A 14,733-nucleotide genomic window follows, 5' to 3' on the forward strand; every position below is an offset into this window, starting at 1 on the left:
TTGGAGTTTTTAAAAAAAACTAATTCATGAAGAGCTTCACAATTCTAGTGATACAATGTTGATTATATATTGTACTTTATTTATATTAAATATAGGTAACACAGAATTAGATTTGTTTGGATAGGTTTTGAGGCAGCGCAGAGCTCAAGAAGAAAAATTAGGAAATACTACGAAGGCCAAAAGTCTGAAAGAACTTAGAAAGTTTGGGAATAAATTAAACTTATATAGATTGAAAATGAAAATAAAAGGGGTTTATTTCCCAAACCCCTCAAGTCTTTTGTTTTTTGTTTTTTGTTTTTGTATTTATGGAATTGTTAGAAAAATTTACAAAAGTACTGTTTTCGTTAAAAAAGCATATATATCATTCTGCTACCATTAGAAAATAACTTAGATGTAGTTAATATAATTGCTGAAAGGTATAGTTCTGTTACAAATAAAAACTAAAAGATCTGGCAACCAGACTTTGATGACGTTATGCCACCATGACAAGAAACTCTGGGCAGTAAAAGTTGGACTCACATAGAGTGCATAAGCATCTAATGCCTTGAGATGTATTTAAATTTTTCAAGTTATCTTTCATGATGCAGCATCTGTTTAGAGACATTAAGTCTTTTTGAGTTGGGGGAAAGGTCGATACTTGGTTTGATTAAAGTTAAGGATTAATACTGCCTTTTTAAAATACTTCTTTCTGAGGCTGTTTCCCCCTAAACAGTATCTTAATTTGTTATATGTGATTGAAATACTATTTAAAGTAGTGAGTTATTGTAACCTCAGATTAGTTGCATTGATCAAAACATTGGTTTTTTTAATATGCATATATATATATACACACACACACACACACACACATACATAAATACATACACACACACATTATATATATAGCTTTTATATTTAGTCTGGTTACATTAGTGACCATGGTATTTCATTTCTTATTTCTTAAGGAGCCTTTGAATTTGTTGTCCAGATAAAAATCTGAATGACATTTATCTTAAGACTCATACATAAAGGGAAAGGACAGTTATTGTTAGGTAGCATATGTTTTACTGTTGGTTTGTCAAAAAGATTAATAAAAAACGCTTTACTGATTCCTTTCTCTAGAAATTTGCTTTCTTCTTTAGCATTAAAAATAATTACTAACAGTAAAGCAGTCAAGGCTAGGTGTATTATATGCATACTTGGTAACTAACCATGGGAAACCTAAAATGCTATTTTTCTTTCATAGCACATTTACTAGTAAAAAGTGAGGTCCTGATAAGTTGAGCCTTTTTATAACCTCTTACTGTGACCTAGTTTTAGGTTTACAGAAAAGTTATTAAAATATAATACAAGAGTTTTTTATATCTTATATTAATCTTAATGTTAAAATCTTACAATATCATACAACATCTACAAAACTTAAGAAGTTAACCTTGGTACAGTACTACTAACTAAAGTAGAACATTTAATTTTTATTATGTGTTTTTAGTGAAACTCTTCAAGGTCTTAAGACGTGTCCTACTTTTTTGGTAATAATTTAACCCAGTAATTTATAAACAATTATGAATAGGAATCCACAAACCTTAATAGGTTGAAGATGTAACTTCTTGATGTAACTGTATGCTGGCAAAGGACTGTAATTATTTCACTTTATTTTAATTTATATTTTGTACAAGGAAATTTAAGAATTTTCTTCAGAAAATTACTCAACCATTGAAGTGAAGAGAAACTTAAAAAGAGTTTTGCGAATATTTTAAAGGGACCTTGAGTTATTTCCCTTCTCCAAACTCTTGATTTTTTTTAAAAAAAATTTTTAATCAGTTATTCCCCAGCCTGAAAATTTATTTCATGCGTATATAGTAAGTAAACTCTTAAAAGCTCATTTATGAGGGCTGTTATCCCTTTTAGGATATTTGGGTATATACTCTGTAAATTGTGTTTATTTTAGCACTCAGGTACTTTTTAAATTATCTATTGGAATAGTAACAGGTTATTGTGTTGTTGTTTTATTGCAAATTTATTTGACCTGGCATTCATATTTGGTATTTACTTTTTTTTTTTTTTTTGCCAGTATCATCATTCTGTGGCCTCGGTTCTGAAATGGAAGCTATTAAATCCACCTTGTCTTTAGGTTTTGTTAATAGGTTTTTCTGTTTATTTTGATTGGTAGATAGGGTTTTCGTTTGTTTGTATGTTTGTTTTCCCTGACTGCTTCCCTACTGCCCAGGTATCTTAAAACTCGATCTAGTGTTGGATGGTTTGCCTTCTTTAGTTTTAAATATGCCTACGGCTTTACACCTATGGCACTCTCTAAAATACCAGGCTTACAGAGGTTTTCTTCTGCATAGTTATTGTTTGATTTTAGCTTTTTAACAGAATTCTTCATTGCAAAGAGTATCTTTAAAAACAGTTTTTCTGAAGGCTGTGTTTTCATTACAAACTCATTAGTGACTCGGCTTAGTTTTTCCATTTAGTGGGCCACCTTTAATGTCCATTAAAATTGAATAAAACTTGCAGCCTTAAACATTTTTATGATGCTTAAAGAGTGTGTTTCAAGCCGGGCGCGGTGGCTCAAGCCTGTAATCTCAGCACTTTGGGAGGCCGAGGCGGGTGGATCACGAGGTCAAGAGATCGAGACCATCCTGGTCAACATGGTGAAACCCCGTCTCTACTAAAAATACAAAAAATTAGCTGGGCATGGTGGTGCATTCCTGTAATCCTAGCTACTCAGGAGGCTGAGGCAGGAGAATTGCCTGAACCCAGGAGGCGGAGGTTGCGGTGAGCCGAGATCGCGCCATTGCACTCCAGCCTGGGTAACAAGAGCGAAACTCCGTCTCAAAAAAAGGAAAAAAAAAAAAATGCTGTAGTAAACACCCTTGTATCACATATACCGTCATTCTGTCCAGTTTTCTCTATAGAAACTAATTTTTAGAATTTCTGGGTAAAGTATATACATACATTTCACGTGCTTTTTACTGACTAGTTTTTATGTTAGACAACTTCTATTAACCATATTTTGGTTTGATAAATGATTAAAAGTATTACATTATAATTTATGGCTTATTTGATTTTAAAAGAATGTTTTAAAACAGGCAATATACTGTGACAAAATATTTCCTTATTTCCTAAGCACTCTTAAGAGAAATAGTATCTCAGGACTTGGATGAAGGAATGAGATAAAAGGGGAATAATGATTAACAGCTTAATTCAGTTGATCTCAAATGCTGAGGGGGAAAAGTTTTTTTAAAAAGTTCAAACATATGCCCTGTTTAGCATGTGATAACACATATCCTATATTCAGTGTCCTGAATTGATGATGGTGCACGCCACACAATCACTTGTTCTGCTGCTAACAATCAGATATTGATTACGAATGATAAAAGCAGAATAAGAATTAAAAGAAAAGTAAGTTGCAGTGATTACTATTTTACCCCAAACTTGTATTTCAAACTACATACGCTGTTTTGTCTTTAGGAAAACTACCAGTAGGAAGAACATCCAAAAGATTTCTAAACCTCGGTGCTTTGTCTCCTTCAGAAATCACAGTTAAAGGGAACTGATGCCCAGAGATACGTAGTGATGTACTCAGTTGGGCAGTAGACAGGGTAATTCATGGGTCTTAATGCTGTTATTTTTTCTACAACACAATGCTTCAAAGCAAAAGTTAAAAGTGTTAAACTAAGGTAGTGTAGCGTGGTAGTGAAGCTGACTCCCTAGATTTGAGAAAAACTTTTACAAAAGTCTTTATAGTTCATAAGTAGCACAACTTACTGCCTCTTAAAGGAGAAGAAACAGAACATACTTAAAAGTTACCATGATGACAGAGTCATTGCTATACTTGCAATTTATTTTATTGTGGGAGATCAGTGAAATACCTTCTAGTAATACTGAGATGTACAGAAAATGTCCCTAAACTAAATGCCCCCACTGTTTTAAGTTAAACTGTATTGTTGGCCTGGGAGCAAGGGTAACAGGTAGTTCTTCCTTGTAGTTAAGCTTTGAGCTGTCACTTCCTATTTTAGTTTTTGTGCCTTCCTATGACAGCTCTTCTGATTTTTAATTCTTAACTTGTTTTGGTGTGGTAGATAAACAGCCAAGTTTATTCAAGTTTTAAATGTAAATGAGTCATTGGTATCTCTGTAAAAGTTTGCAGATTCTGACATACATTCTTTGTAGGAGTTAAAGTATGAAAATTGTAGTAGCTAGTTTCATCACCCATCAGACTTAGTGTTTATTAAGTAGAGCTAAATTACTAAATATGTGAATATTACTGGCTTTTTCCTGACCACTCTTAATGGTGATTTCACAAGAGAAGGTATATTATTCTGGTTTCCTTGCCAGACTTGTTTTTTTTTTTTTTTTAAATCACATTTATTGAGGCTTAATTTTCATACGGTAATTCGTGCATACCTTTTAAGTTTCCAATTTACCACAGATCAAGATAGGAAAAATTCTCATCTATTGGAGAAAGTTTTCTCATCCTTCTCCGCAGCCATCCTCCCCCACCTGACACTTGCCCAGGCAATCACTCATCTACTTTCTAACACCACAGATTAGTTTGCCACTTCATCTAAATAGAAGCATATACTATGTAGTTACTTGTGTCTGGCTTTTTTCCTTCATCAGTGTCTGCCAGTAATACTGCATTTATTGAAAGGTACATGGTTTTTATTGCTGAGTAGTAGTCTACTGTGGATATACCACAGTTTATCCATTCATCCGTTATTGGACGTTTAGGTTGTTTCCACTTTTAAGTTGCAATGAACATGCATTTAAGTATTGCTGTGATCATTGTTTTTCCTTCTCTTGAATAAATACCTAGAAGTGGAATTCTGCAGTTATAAAGTATATGTTTAACTTTATAGTAAACTGCCAAAGTGTTTTCAAAAGTGCTTTTACCATTGTACATTCCCACACTCAGCGTGTCTGCTGTAATGCAGGGAATTTTACTTTGTCATTCTGCCACAAAAGGAATTTTTAATTTCATTAGATTAACACTTTGCTAATATAATTATTATCTTTTAAGAGGAAAGAAACACTTTGCAGATGAGCAAGATCGAAGCCTATAATCAAAACATGACAGCAAGATTATAGAACACCCTGGCTTGATAAGTTAACAGAAAGGTGAATTTTATCCTCAGACTTTGAGCAATACCTTTAATGGCTACCCATGTGAGACTTGCTATAACGCTTCTTTCAGAGTTCCTGCTGCTGCTTGAATTGTAAAAGCTGCAATAGAAATCTGTTTCTTTACTTCTTTCCAGGCCAAACGAGAGTCGACTTTATTTTCAATATCAAAGATAGCATCATAGATGCCAGGAAATGATTCTCCAGCATATTTGTTGCGGCTACTTGGAGCAAATATGATGTGCCTAAAACAAACAAACAAAAAAGGCAAATTGAACTAAAGCGTATACATGTATTTCGTACGCTTTTTGTTTCCTTTTGTTAGACCACATTATGTTTCCTTGTGACATTCACTTTTGTAAGTACAAGAGGAAGACAACTGATTTGAGATACTTATGCAAATTATAATTTTAAGCCAAGAAAGGAGCTAAAATATGCATTTGCTAAGACATCTCTCTCCAACCATATACCATGTTGCAAACCCGAAACAGTTGGAAGGACGTAGGTTCTTGTTAAGTTGTGCAGAATAATCATTCAGCTGCCCGTGAACACTAACAAGCATGATAATATGTAAGTATATGGATGTTTTTAATAAGAGGAGATTGAGAGAGAGTATTTTTGTGTTGCCTTTTAAAAACAGATTAAACAAGAATGACAATTGTTCCCAATACTTTTTAAATATTAAAAAGCAATTCTTTATAGAAGCCTGCATTCCAAAATGTCACAAATGGTAAGGATAATGAAGTCCATTCCACAAAAGGTAGAAGACTTATATGTGGGTTGCCCACAAAGACGCCCGACTTTTGATCTAGAAAGTTTTATAATTGCTTTTCTACTTAAATGTAAGCTCAAGGGATCAAGCTACTTCTTTCCCCAATGAGTATGTAGAACTGTGCTTTCCAGAAAGGGAGATATTTTATTACATACATCAGGAATTAGGTCCAATAGTCCAACTCCAGAGCTTATTCTTGAATAAATCTGTATGAAGCAATATAGAGCTCCATATAAGTCAGTATTAATAAAAAATGACAAATCTATAATACTCATTCAGATTTACCAGAGTACATCAGGATTATCTTGGCTTTTAAATCTTAATATGGCCTCAGATGGTTATTTATTATTAAAATCAGCCTAAGTGCTAAGCTGTTGATAAGCATTGGTATCCTGACCTGTATATGAGTCAAGAAATTAGAGGTACAAGTCATAGGTATGCCTAAGTACACCTACCCTCTTCTGGAGAATTGTAAAGGAAAAGTATAGCAAAAAAAAAAAAAAAAAGATTGACATAGGAATAGAATAACCTTTGAATCATTGATCTGGCATTTAATATCTCAGTGACCTTTGGAAAATTGCCTAGTTTATCTAAGCTTGTCCCAGATGTGTAAAATAATTGAAATAATATAGACTCTGCATAGAGTAGTGACTGAGTGGGTTGTAGAGTGAGACTGCAGAATACTAGCATATTTACTATCACCAGAATACTGTCCACTATCAGCCTTGTGGCCTTGCACTGATTATTTAACCTCCCTGTTCCTGTTATCTTGAAAATGATGGTGATAAAAGTACTGTCCTCAAAGATTGTTGTGAAAATCATTAGCTATTATTCTGAAGCTAAATCCTTTTCATAATTCTCTCAGATAAGAAGCAGGCAGTGAGGTAAAAGAAATGTTTGACAATTGGTAAGGCTTAAGCAATTCAAATACCCTTCTGTGAAATGGTGGACTCCAATAGCTATTCTAGTCCCATAACAATTCAAACTCTGGTCTAGTTCTCAAGGTTTCAAGTATATGATTATTTAATTACCCTGCACAATGAACATTTCTGAATTTTTAAGAGGTATCAAGAACTACTGTAGCAGACTATAGAATATAGTCAACACTTCATGGTCTTTCTTTTTCCCTCAACCTTTCCCTCAGTACATCGTGATTATTCACTGATGAGTTACAATGATGCAAATGTTTTTAGAATTTCATAATCAAGTGCTTTGCAGTTTTTAAAGACTTTTACAGTATTGCACTTGATGTTTGCAAGAAAAGTAAGCTTTATTTAATCCTTTTTAGATTACATTATAGAGTGTGTTCATTTTATATTCCTGTGCAAATTACCACAAACTTGACGGCTTAAACACGACTTTATCTTACAGGTCTTTAGAAGTCTGACATAAGTCTCACTGAGCTAAAATCAAAGTATGATCAGGGCCATGTTCCTTCACCATCAAAATCCACAACTGCATTTCAGACTGAGTCTTCCTTAATGGCATCGCCCTAACTTTCTTTCCTGCCTGACTCTCACAGGAAGACTTTTAAGGACCTTTGTGATTACATCATTGGGGCCACCAGTATAATTCAGAATACTGTCCCTATTTTAAAGTCAGCTGATTAGTAACTTTAAATTCCATCTGCCACCTTAAGTACTCTTTGTCATGTAATGTAACATATTCAAAGGTTCTGGGGTTTAGAAAATAGACATCTTTGGGAGGCCATTATTATGCTTGCCACACAGAACAATTAATTTATGTGGAACTTTCATTAGGGAAAAAAGAGGAGTAAGAGAATATAGAAAATGAGCTCAGTGGTAGATAAGGATTTATTACTTATCTGTCATTGTTGTGACAGTTTCAATGTATTACCCACAACTCGAAAATGATTAATCAAGTTTGCAAAATTTATCAAGCATGCTGCTATGGTCTGAATGTGTTCATTCCCAAAATTTGTATGTTGAAACTTAACAAATTTTCAACATACAAATCTCCAGTGTGACAGTATTAAGGGATTACAGCTCTTACAAAAGACAATGAAGGAAGCTAGCTAACCCTTCCATCTGTTCTGCCAACTAAGGACACCATGAAAATAATGCCATGTATGGGACAGGCACTCATCAAACATTTAATTGGCTGACATTGATCTTTTACCTCCCAGCCCCTAGAGCTATGAGTAATAATTTTTTGTTTGTTATAAATTACCCAGTCTCAGGTATTTTGATATAGTAGCAGGAATGGACTAAGACACATGGTTTTTATTCACAATAAACATTTAGTTATGCTTCTAAATTTTAAGATGAATGTTTTATATATTCCACACTAAAAACATTTTATTTTAAAATATGTACAATGTTTTCTGATTTATTCATTACTGAATCTCAACTCTTAAATCAAGTTTAACTTAAAGCTGCCTCCTTAAATATTTTAAGATCAGCCTAACGGTTTCTCTGTACATAGTAAACAATAACCTAAATGGAGTTGTCAACAAACTGAATCTACTCTTGTGCCAATCACCAATTTTTGGCCAATCAAAGGGGGGCAGTTCAGACTGTGTTCAAACAAGGTAAACTCTGAGCTATAACCAATCTGGCTGTTTCTGTAACTCATTTCCATTTTCTGTATGTCGCTTTCCTTTTGCTGTCTATAAATCCTCATCCATCACGTGGCTGCATTGGGGTCTCTCAGTCTAACATTCTTTGCTCAATTAAATGCTGTTAAATATAATTTGGCTAAGGTTATTCTTTTAATACATATATAATGCATATACATATATAGAATGGCTATACATGTATTTATCAGATTAGTCTAATTTTCTCAGTTTAATTAGAAAATTTACATGCTAGAACAATTTTATTACACTACATATTTGGTAATCTCTCCTTTCTCGAGGTTCATGAAATAGTAGATCTTAAAAATATCATTGATCCATTATACATACTGAAAATTTTTACTCTCAGATTTTATTAGACTTATAAGATCATTTTTAATCTGACCTACATTGCCCAATGAGAAAAAAATTATTTTGAATTAAATTCTTTAAGACAAATGAGAAATTCTGGGTAGCTGGAATTGGTATTATAACTACATTTCTCTCAGCAGTTATTGGGAAAAGTGTGCATATGCAGTATGTCATATCAATCCATAAAGTAATCCTTATGATCATTAAGGAACTTATTTCCATACTACTGCAATAGACTAAAACAAAAATAAGAATTAGCATTAGAATATAATCTTAATATTCAGTTAATAATTCAAACTGCACTTTTGAAAATATGGTAGTCCTTGGAGGACAGTTTGGCAGTAACCTAATTAAATTTGAAAATGTGTTTACCTTTTACCCTGCAATCCCAGGTGATTATAAGGATATTAACAAATGTTCAAATAGGACACAAGGACATCCATACTGTGTCAATACTTTTCATAATAGTAAGTAATTGGGGGAAAAAAAAACTAAAAATACGGTGTGGGGTGGGGCACAGAGATGGGTTCTAAAAGCCTGTGCTTGTAATTATCTAAATGTTAATCATTAACATGCGTAAGAAAGGTAACATATAGACCTTTATTATTATTATTATTTGCATGTTATTTGATGATAGCCTTGTAAAGTAGTAATCATCACTGTCTTAATTCAGATGGGAAAACCCTAGAAATTAATTGCTCTAAATCACATATCCACAAGTGAATTGGAATATAGATTTTCTGGCTTTGAATTTTAGGACCTTTGTAATTTCTACTAGAGAACCACTGTTTAAAAAGGACCTTGAGCAAATAAATAGAGATCATCCAAAGGCATGGAGCCAAGACACTGAAAGAGAACATGATGCAGAGATACAGATAGGAAAACAGAATACAGAGGCTTCCTGACTTAACAGTGGGTTGTGTCCTGATAAAACCATCATAAACTGAAAATGTCACAAGTCAAAAATGCTTAATATGCCTCATCAGTCAAAGATCATAGCTTGGCCTAGCCTACCTTAAGTGTGCTCAGAACACTTACATTAGCCTACAGTTGGGCAAAATCATCTAATCCAAAACCTGTTTGATAATGAAGTGTTGAATATTTCATGTAGTTTATTGAATACTACACTGAATATGAAAACCAGAATGGTTGTATGGGTAGTTGAAGTATGGTTTCTGCTTAATGTGTATTGCCTTTGCACCATTATAAAGTCAAGAAATGAAACCTAACCATCATTCAGAACCATCTCAAAAATATTATATGGAAGCAGAGCTAGACTTATTTTATTTGACTTTGAATAACAGAACAAACTCAAAGAGAAAAATATTACAGCAAAATAGATATTAGATCTTTATGAAGAAAACTTTCTAATAATTAGACCTTTCGTAAAGTGAAATGGGCTTCCTCATAAGGTAGTAAGCTTCTCATCACTGGAAGATTCAGAAACTGGGTAACTATTTAATCTGAGATCCTATAGAAAGGATTCATGTAGAAGGCTGAACTAGATGAGCTCTAAAATTCCCTTTAAGATTATACAGTTTGAAGATTTTGTTAGGGTTCTTTTTTAACTAGCCTTTACCATTTTCACTCACAGCAGAGCAATAAACAATATGAAATTTATTTTTCTAGTATGTATTATACTACTATTAGATGCACAATCTTACCCAAAGTCCCTTTAGTGTACATATTTGCCTTTCACCCATCTAATGGCATTAAAGCTGACTTCAGGTATGCTGGTTTTGGTCACAGTGATGTATTTGGTGCCCTTTAGTGGATCACCTGTTGTTTCCTTACCTATAGAATGGCTTTTCTGGTAAACCAAGGGGATCAATGAATGCTCTTTCCAGGAGCATCAATTGGTCATTCATCATTCTCACTGCAATGGGACTTTGAGAAGAACATATATATAATTATAAACCAAACTACAGAATCATGTTTCAAAATAATATTAAATAAAAACAAGGCTTGGCAAAATACATTTCTAAAAGTGATAAATTTTTAACAAAATGAATATTAACAGTAATGCTTTATGTGGTGAGCTACAAACATAGCAGAGTCATCTTTGTAATATTTACATTGAGGAGAGAGACCTAATGGGAAATTGTTTGTTATATTTTTCTAGATCACACACTTCAAAAAGAACTCAAAGACATTCTTCTTTCTAGGAAGATAGCCAGGCCTCCTGGAAAGGTAGACAGAGTGAACTCCTAAGTTATTCCTGATAAGTCTTTCAGTTCTACTGCATTAAAAAGGAGCAGATAAAGGTGGATAACAGAGTGAATGGTTTCAGAAGTCTGTGAGGTGGTTAAGAGACAGCTGAACACAATGGATAGGGAATCCCTTTTTACAGTCAGACTATCCCTTTGGAGAGCTGCATAAGTTCCCTGGGCTCCCCTACAATCCAAAGGAGAATGAGGTCCCTTAAAATAACTGATACAGCTTTCTTCCAATATGGGACGTGCCAAAGTTTACTCTGATTAAGTCTGAAAAAATTAACATGACATGGACTGTACTGTGGATAAACTTATGTTTGTTACATAGTTTTACTTTGAATGTACTTTAAAAACTATTTTCAATTTAAAACTGGAAAGAAATAAAATGCAAAAAAAATTATCAATGATAAAAGAATTTTTAAATGGGTACACAGGAGTACTGGACAAAGGACTAGTAAAATATATTACAAATGCACTTAAACCCATAAAGCTATGAATTTCCAGCTATAGTCAGAACTGTCATCATGCAAACTCCTAACGATGGGTCCTTTTGGCTCTTGTCTCTTTGGGATGAGATTTTCGTCTACCATTGAGAGAGAGCAATGCTCCCCAAACTTAATTGTTACTTTAAATCACTGGATGTGGTGGGGGTTGGGGGTGTTAAAATGCAGAATTCTAATTCATCATGTCTCAGATGGGGACTGATACTCTACCTTTCTAACAAGTTACCAGGTACTACTGCTATTGCTGGTTTGCAGACTGTAATTTGAATGGTAATGATTTAGGAGTTAATGCCAATATGAGTGAAAACAGTTCATTCTAGTAACCAGATTGCTTAAAAAAAAAAAAAAAAAAAAAAAAAAAAGGGTAGGTATTTGAAACTTACTTATTAAGATCAACTTGTGTAAGTCGTCTATGAAAGTCTGAAGCAGCCTCTGAGAAGTTTTTCACAGCAGAAAATAAAGAGTCTTTTTTAAAAATAGAAAGGCAGAAGAGAAATTAGCACACGTGCTACCCATTTCAGGGCTTTGCTTTCCCACCCTCCCCATTTCAGATTGACATGACCACATAAATGCCAAGGACATTTTTCTACCGAGTCTTCTTGCAGATCCATGAAAATTAGCAGAAAATATAACAAAGAAATATTGTATGAAAACAAAAAAATGGCAAAATTGGTTCTTAAAGGAAATAACTTTCAAAAATCTAGGACACAAATAATTCCTTAACCCATAGTTTACCAGAAACCCAGCATTCTTAATTTATTCATTCTTTCACATACACACTGCGAAAACAACTATATGCTAGACACTGGACACAGCTATGCATCAGCTATGATTCTGTAATTACTACAGGGCAAAAAAAAATACCAATTCTTGTTTTCAAATAGTGTATTTAAGATCTTGTTCAACAGTTAAGCTATGACAAACTGATATATCCAAATACTGAAAAAGAGGATCAGATTTGGTCTGGTCAAAGTCTTTAATTCACAGTGCTTCTAAGGAAAGTGATTAGGTTCTGAGTACAGTCATACCTCAGTTTCAATGGGGCCTGGGTTCCAGGAACCCCTGCAGATACCATATTCCATGGAAGCAACTCCCTTATATAAAATGGCATACTATTTGCCTGTTACCTACACACATCCTCCCCTATACTTTAAATCATCTCTAGATTACTTATAATACCTAATACAATGTCTATAAATCACTTCCTTCATGTATATTCAATGTAGTGCTCAGAGCACAACAAATTCAAGTTTTGCTTTTTTGGAACTTAGTGCATTTTTTTTTCCCTGAATATTTGTGGCTTGCAGTTGGTTGACTATATGGATGCAAAACTCACCAATAGAGAGGGCTGACTGTATATCATATTTTTGTTACAACAATATAGTTATTTTCCATATTTTCTACACAGAACTTTAAACATACATTATTGATTTGTTGCATCAAGCCTGTGGTATAAACAAAGCAGGAAATACGATATTCATTTTATAGATACAGCACTTACAGCTCAGGATCTGTTAGGTCACACCTAATAGAAAGGATTTTTATTTCTATTTCTATTACCTAATTTGTATTAGGTCTGACCTAATAGAAATCCTGAGCTTTAAGTGCTTTAGCTAGTAAGTGGTACATTCAGTATAAGTATGATCACTATTTTTTAAAAGCAATCTTTTAGTTCTAGATTTTCCTTAAGTTTTAATTGTTTTTAAGCCACGTTCAAACCAAATAATGTAGTAACAGATGCAATGGAAACTATGAGAAAAGAATGCTGAAGACAGAATTTTAAATGTCAAATGCAGGACAGAAGTCAGGATAGAGAACTGAAGCATACTCTTGGGATTTATTGACACATGTCAATGACAACTTTGGCAAGAGCAGTTTTACTAGAGTAGAAAGGACATAAGACAGCACAGTGGATTGGCTATTAAGAGGTAAAGAACTATAGACAGAGAGTGCAGATTATGTATTCATTCATTCATTCATTTCATCAATCATACCTTCATTCCTACACTAATAGGTGTTTCCTCAGGAACCATTTTTGCCTGGCATTAAATGAAGAATTTTGATTGTGAAGAAAGTGGGACACATCGGGTAGTAATTTCTTTTTTGAAATAGAAAAGCTGTAAGAGTAATTAATCTAATAGATAGCCACCAATAGTAATGGTGATTTTTGAAAATATGGCAGGGAAACCAGGCCTCTAAGAAGGTAAGTAGGTGGAGGAATTAACCTTGTATGAAGAAAGCCCTTCCACTGTTACTGTATAGTTTGTGTCTCTTAATTGGACCCTGACTTATACAAACGGGTAAGGGATGATTCACCAAAAGGAAATCAGGGCATTTAGGAAGACAGCTGGATGCTGAATAGCCACAGAACTACGAATGTCCATTTTGCTGTAGGCTCTGCTCATTTTTTGGTTTTCTCTCTCCTGATTTCCCCCATCATTGCAGAGATACTCCAATTGTATTGATATAAATACATTTTCTTTGCTTCATTTTTTTTCTAGACCATAGTACCTGCTGTTATTTATAACTTTATAAAGATTACTAATACTGATCCTTTATATAATCATATTCAGAAGTCACGACTATTTCATACCCACTCTCTGTGTTCTTACAGCACTCTCTACATCAGGTGTCCCCAAACTCTTTACACAGGGGGCCAGTTCACTGTCCCTCAGACCGTTGGAGGGCCACCACATACTGTGCTCCTCTCATTGACCACCAATGAAAGAGGAGCCCCTTCCTGAAGTGCAGCGGGGGGCCGGATAAATGGCCTCAGAGGACCGCATGTGGCCCGCGGGCCATAGTTTGGGGATGCCTGCTCCACATACCCCCATAATAACCTATTCTCTGCATATTGCCTTCTTCCCCACATGAGACTTCAAGCTGTTTTAGGACTATGACTGTGCCTTATACATACTTCTGTCTCCCAGGCAAAAACATAGTACTTGATACACAGTAGAAACTCAGGGCATATTTGATAATTTAGACATATACTAAAAATATGTTCCCCTTGAATAATAAAAAACAAAGGCAATAAAACAGCAATAATAGCTAACATTTAATGAGCACTAAGTGCCACCTGCCACAGCTCTATGTGTTACCTAACTGAATCTCTACAATGATCTTTGAAACTTAATATTTTTTTTTTTATCTTTTCATTGTATGAAAGCTAACACATTGAGAAGTTAAATA

General features: G+C 34.1%; 1 protein-coding gene across 4 annotated transcripts in view; it reads right to left on the reverse strand.

The window, feature by feature from the left end:
- Positions 1–2,017: 2,017 nt before the first annotated feature.
- NAALAD2 (N-acetylated alpha-linked acidic dipeptidase 2) overlaps positions 2,018–14,733 on the reverse strand; it is a 115,780-nt gene continuing 103,064 nt past the window's right edge. For all 4 annotated transcript variants that reach the window (XM_074400348.1, XM_010352277.3, XM_074400347.1 and 1 more), the window contains 3 exons: positions 11,925–12,006; positions 10,620–10,712; positions 2,018–5,351 (listed from right to left, as the gene is read on the reverse strand). In XM_074400348.1, the coding sequence (XP_074256449.1) occupies positions 5,162–5,351; positions 10,620–10,712; positions 11,925–12,006 (365 nt within the window). In that variant the 3' untranslated portion in view covers positions 2,018–5,161. The remainder of the gene's footprint in view (positions 5,352–10,619; positions 10,713–11,924; positions 12,007–14,733) is intronic.

Source organism: Saimiri boliviensis, chromosome 6 (assembly GCF_048565385.1).
Source record: "Saimiri boliviensis isolate mSaiBol1 chromosome 6, mSaiBol1.pri, whole genome shotgun sequence".
NCBI lineage: Eukaryota > Metazoa > Chordata > Mammalia > Primates > Cebidae > Saimiri > Saimiri boliviensis.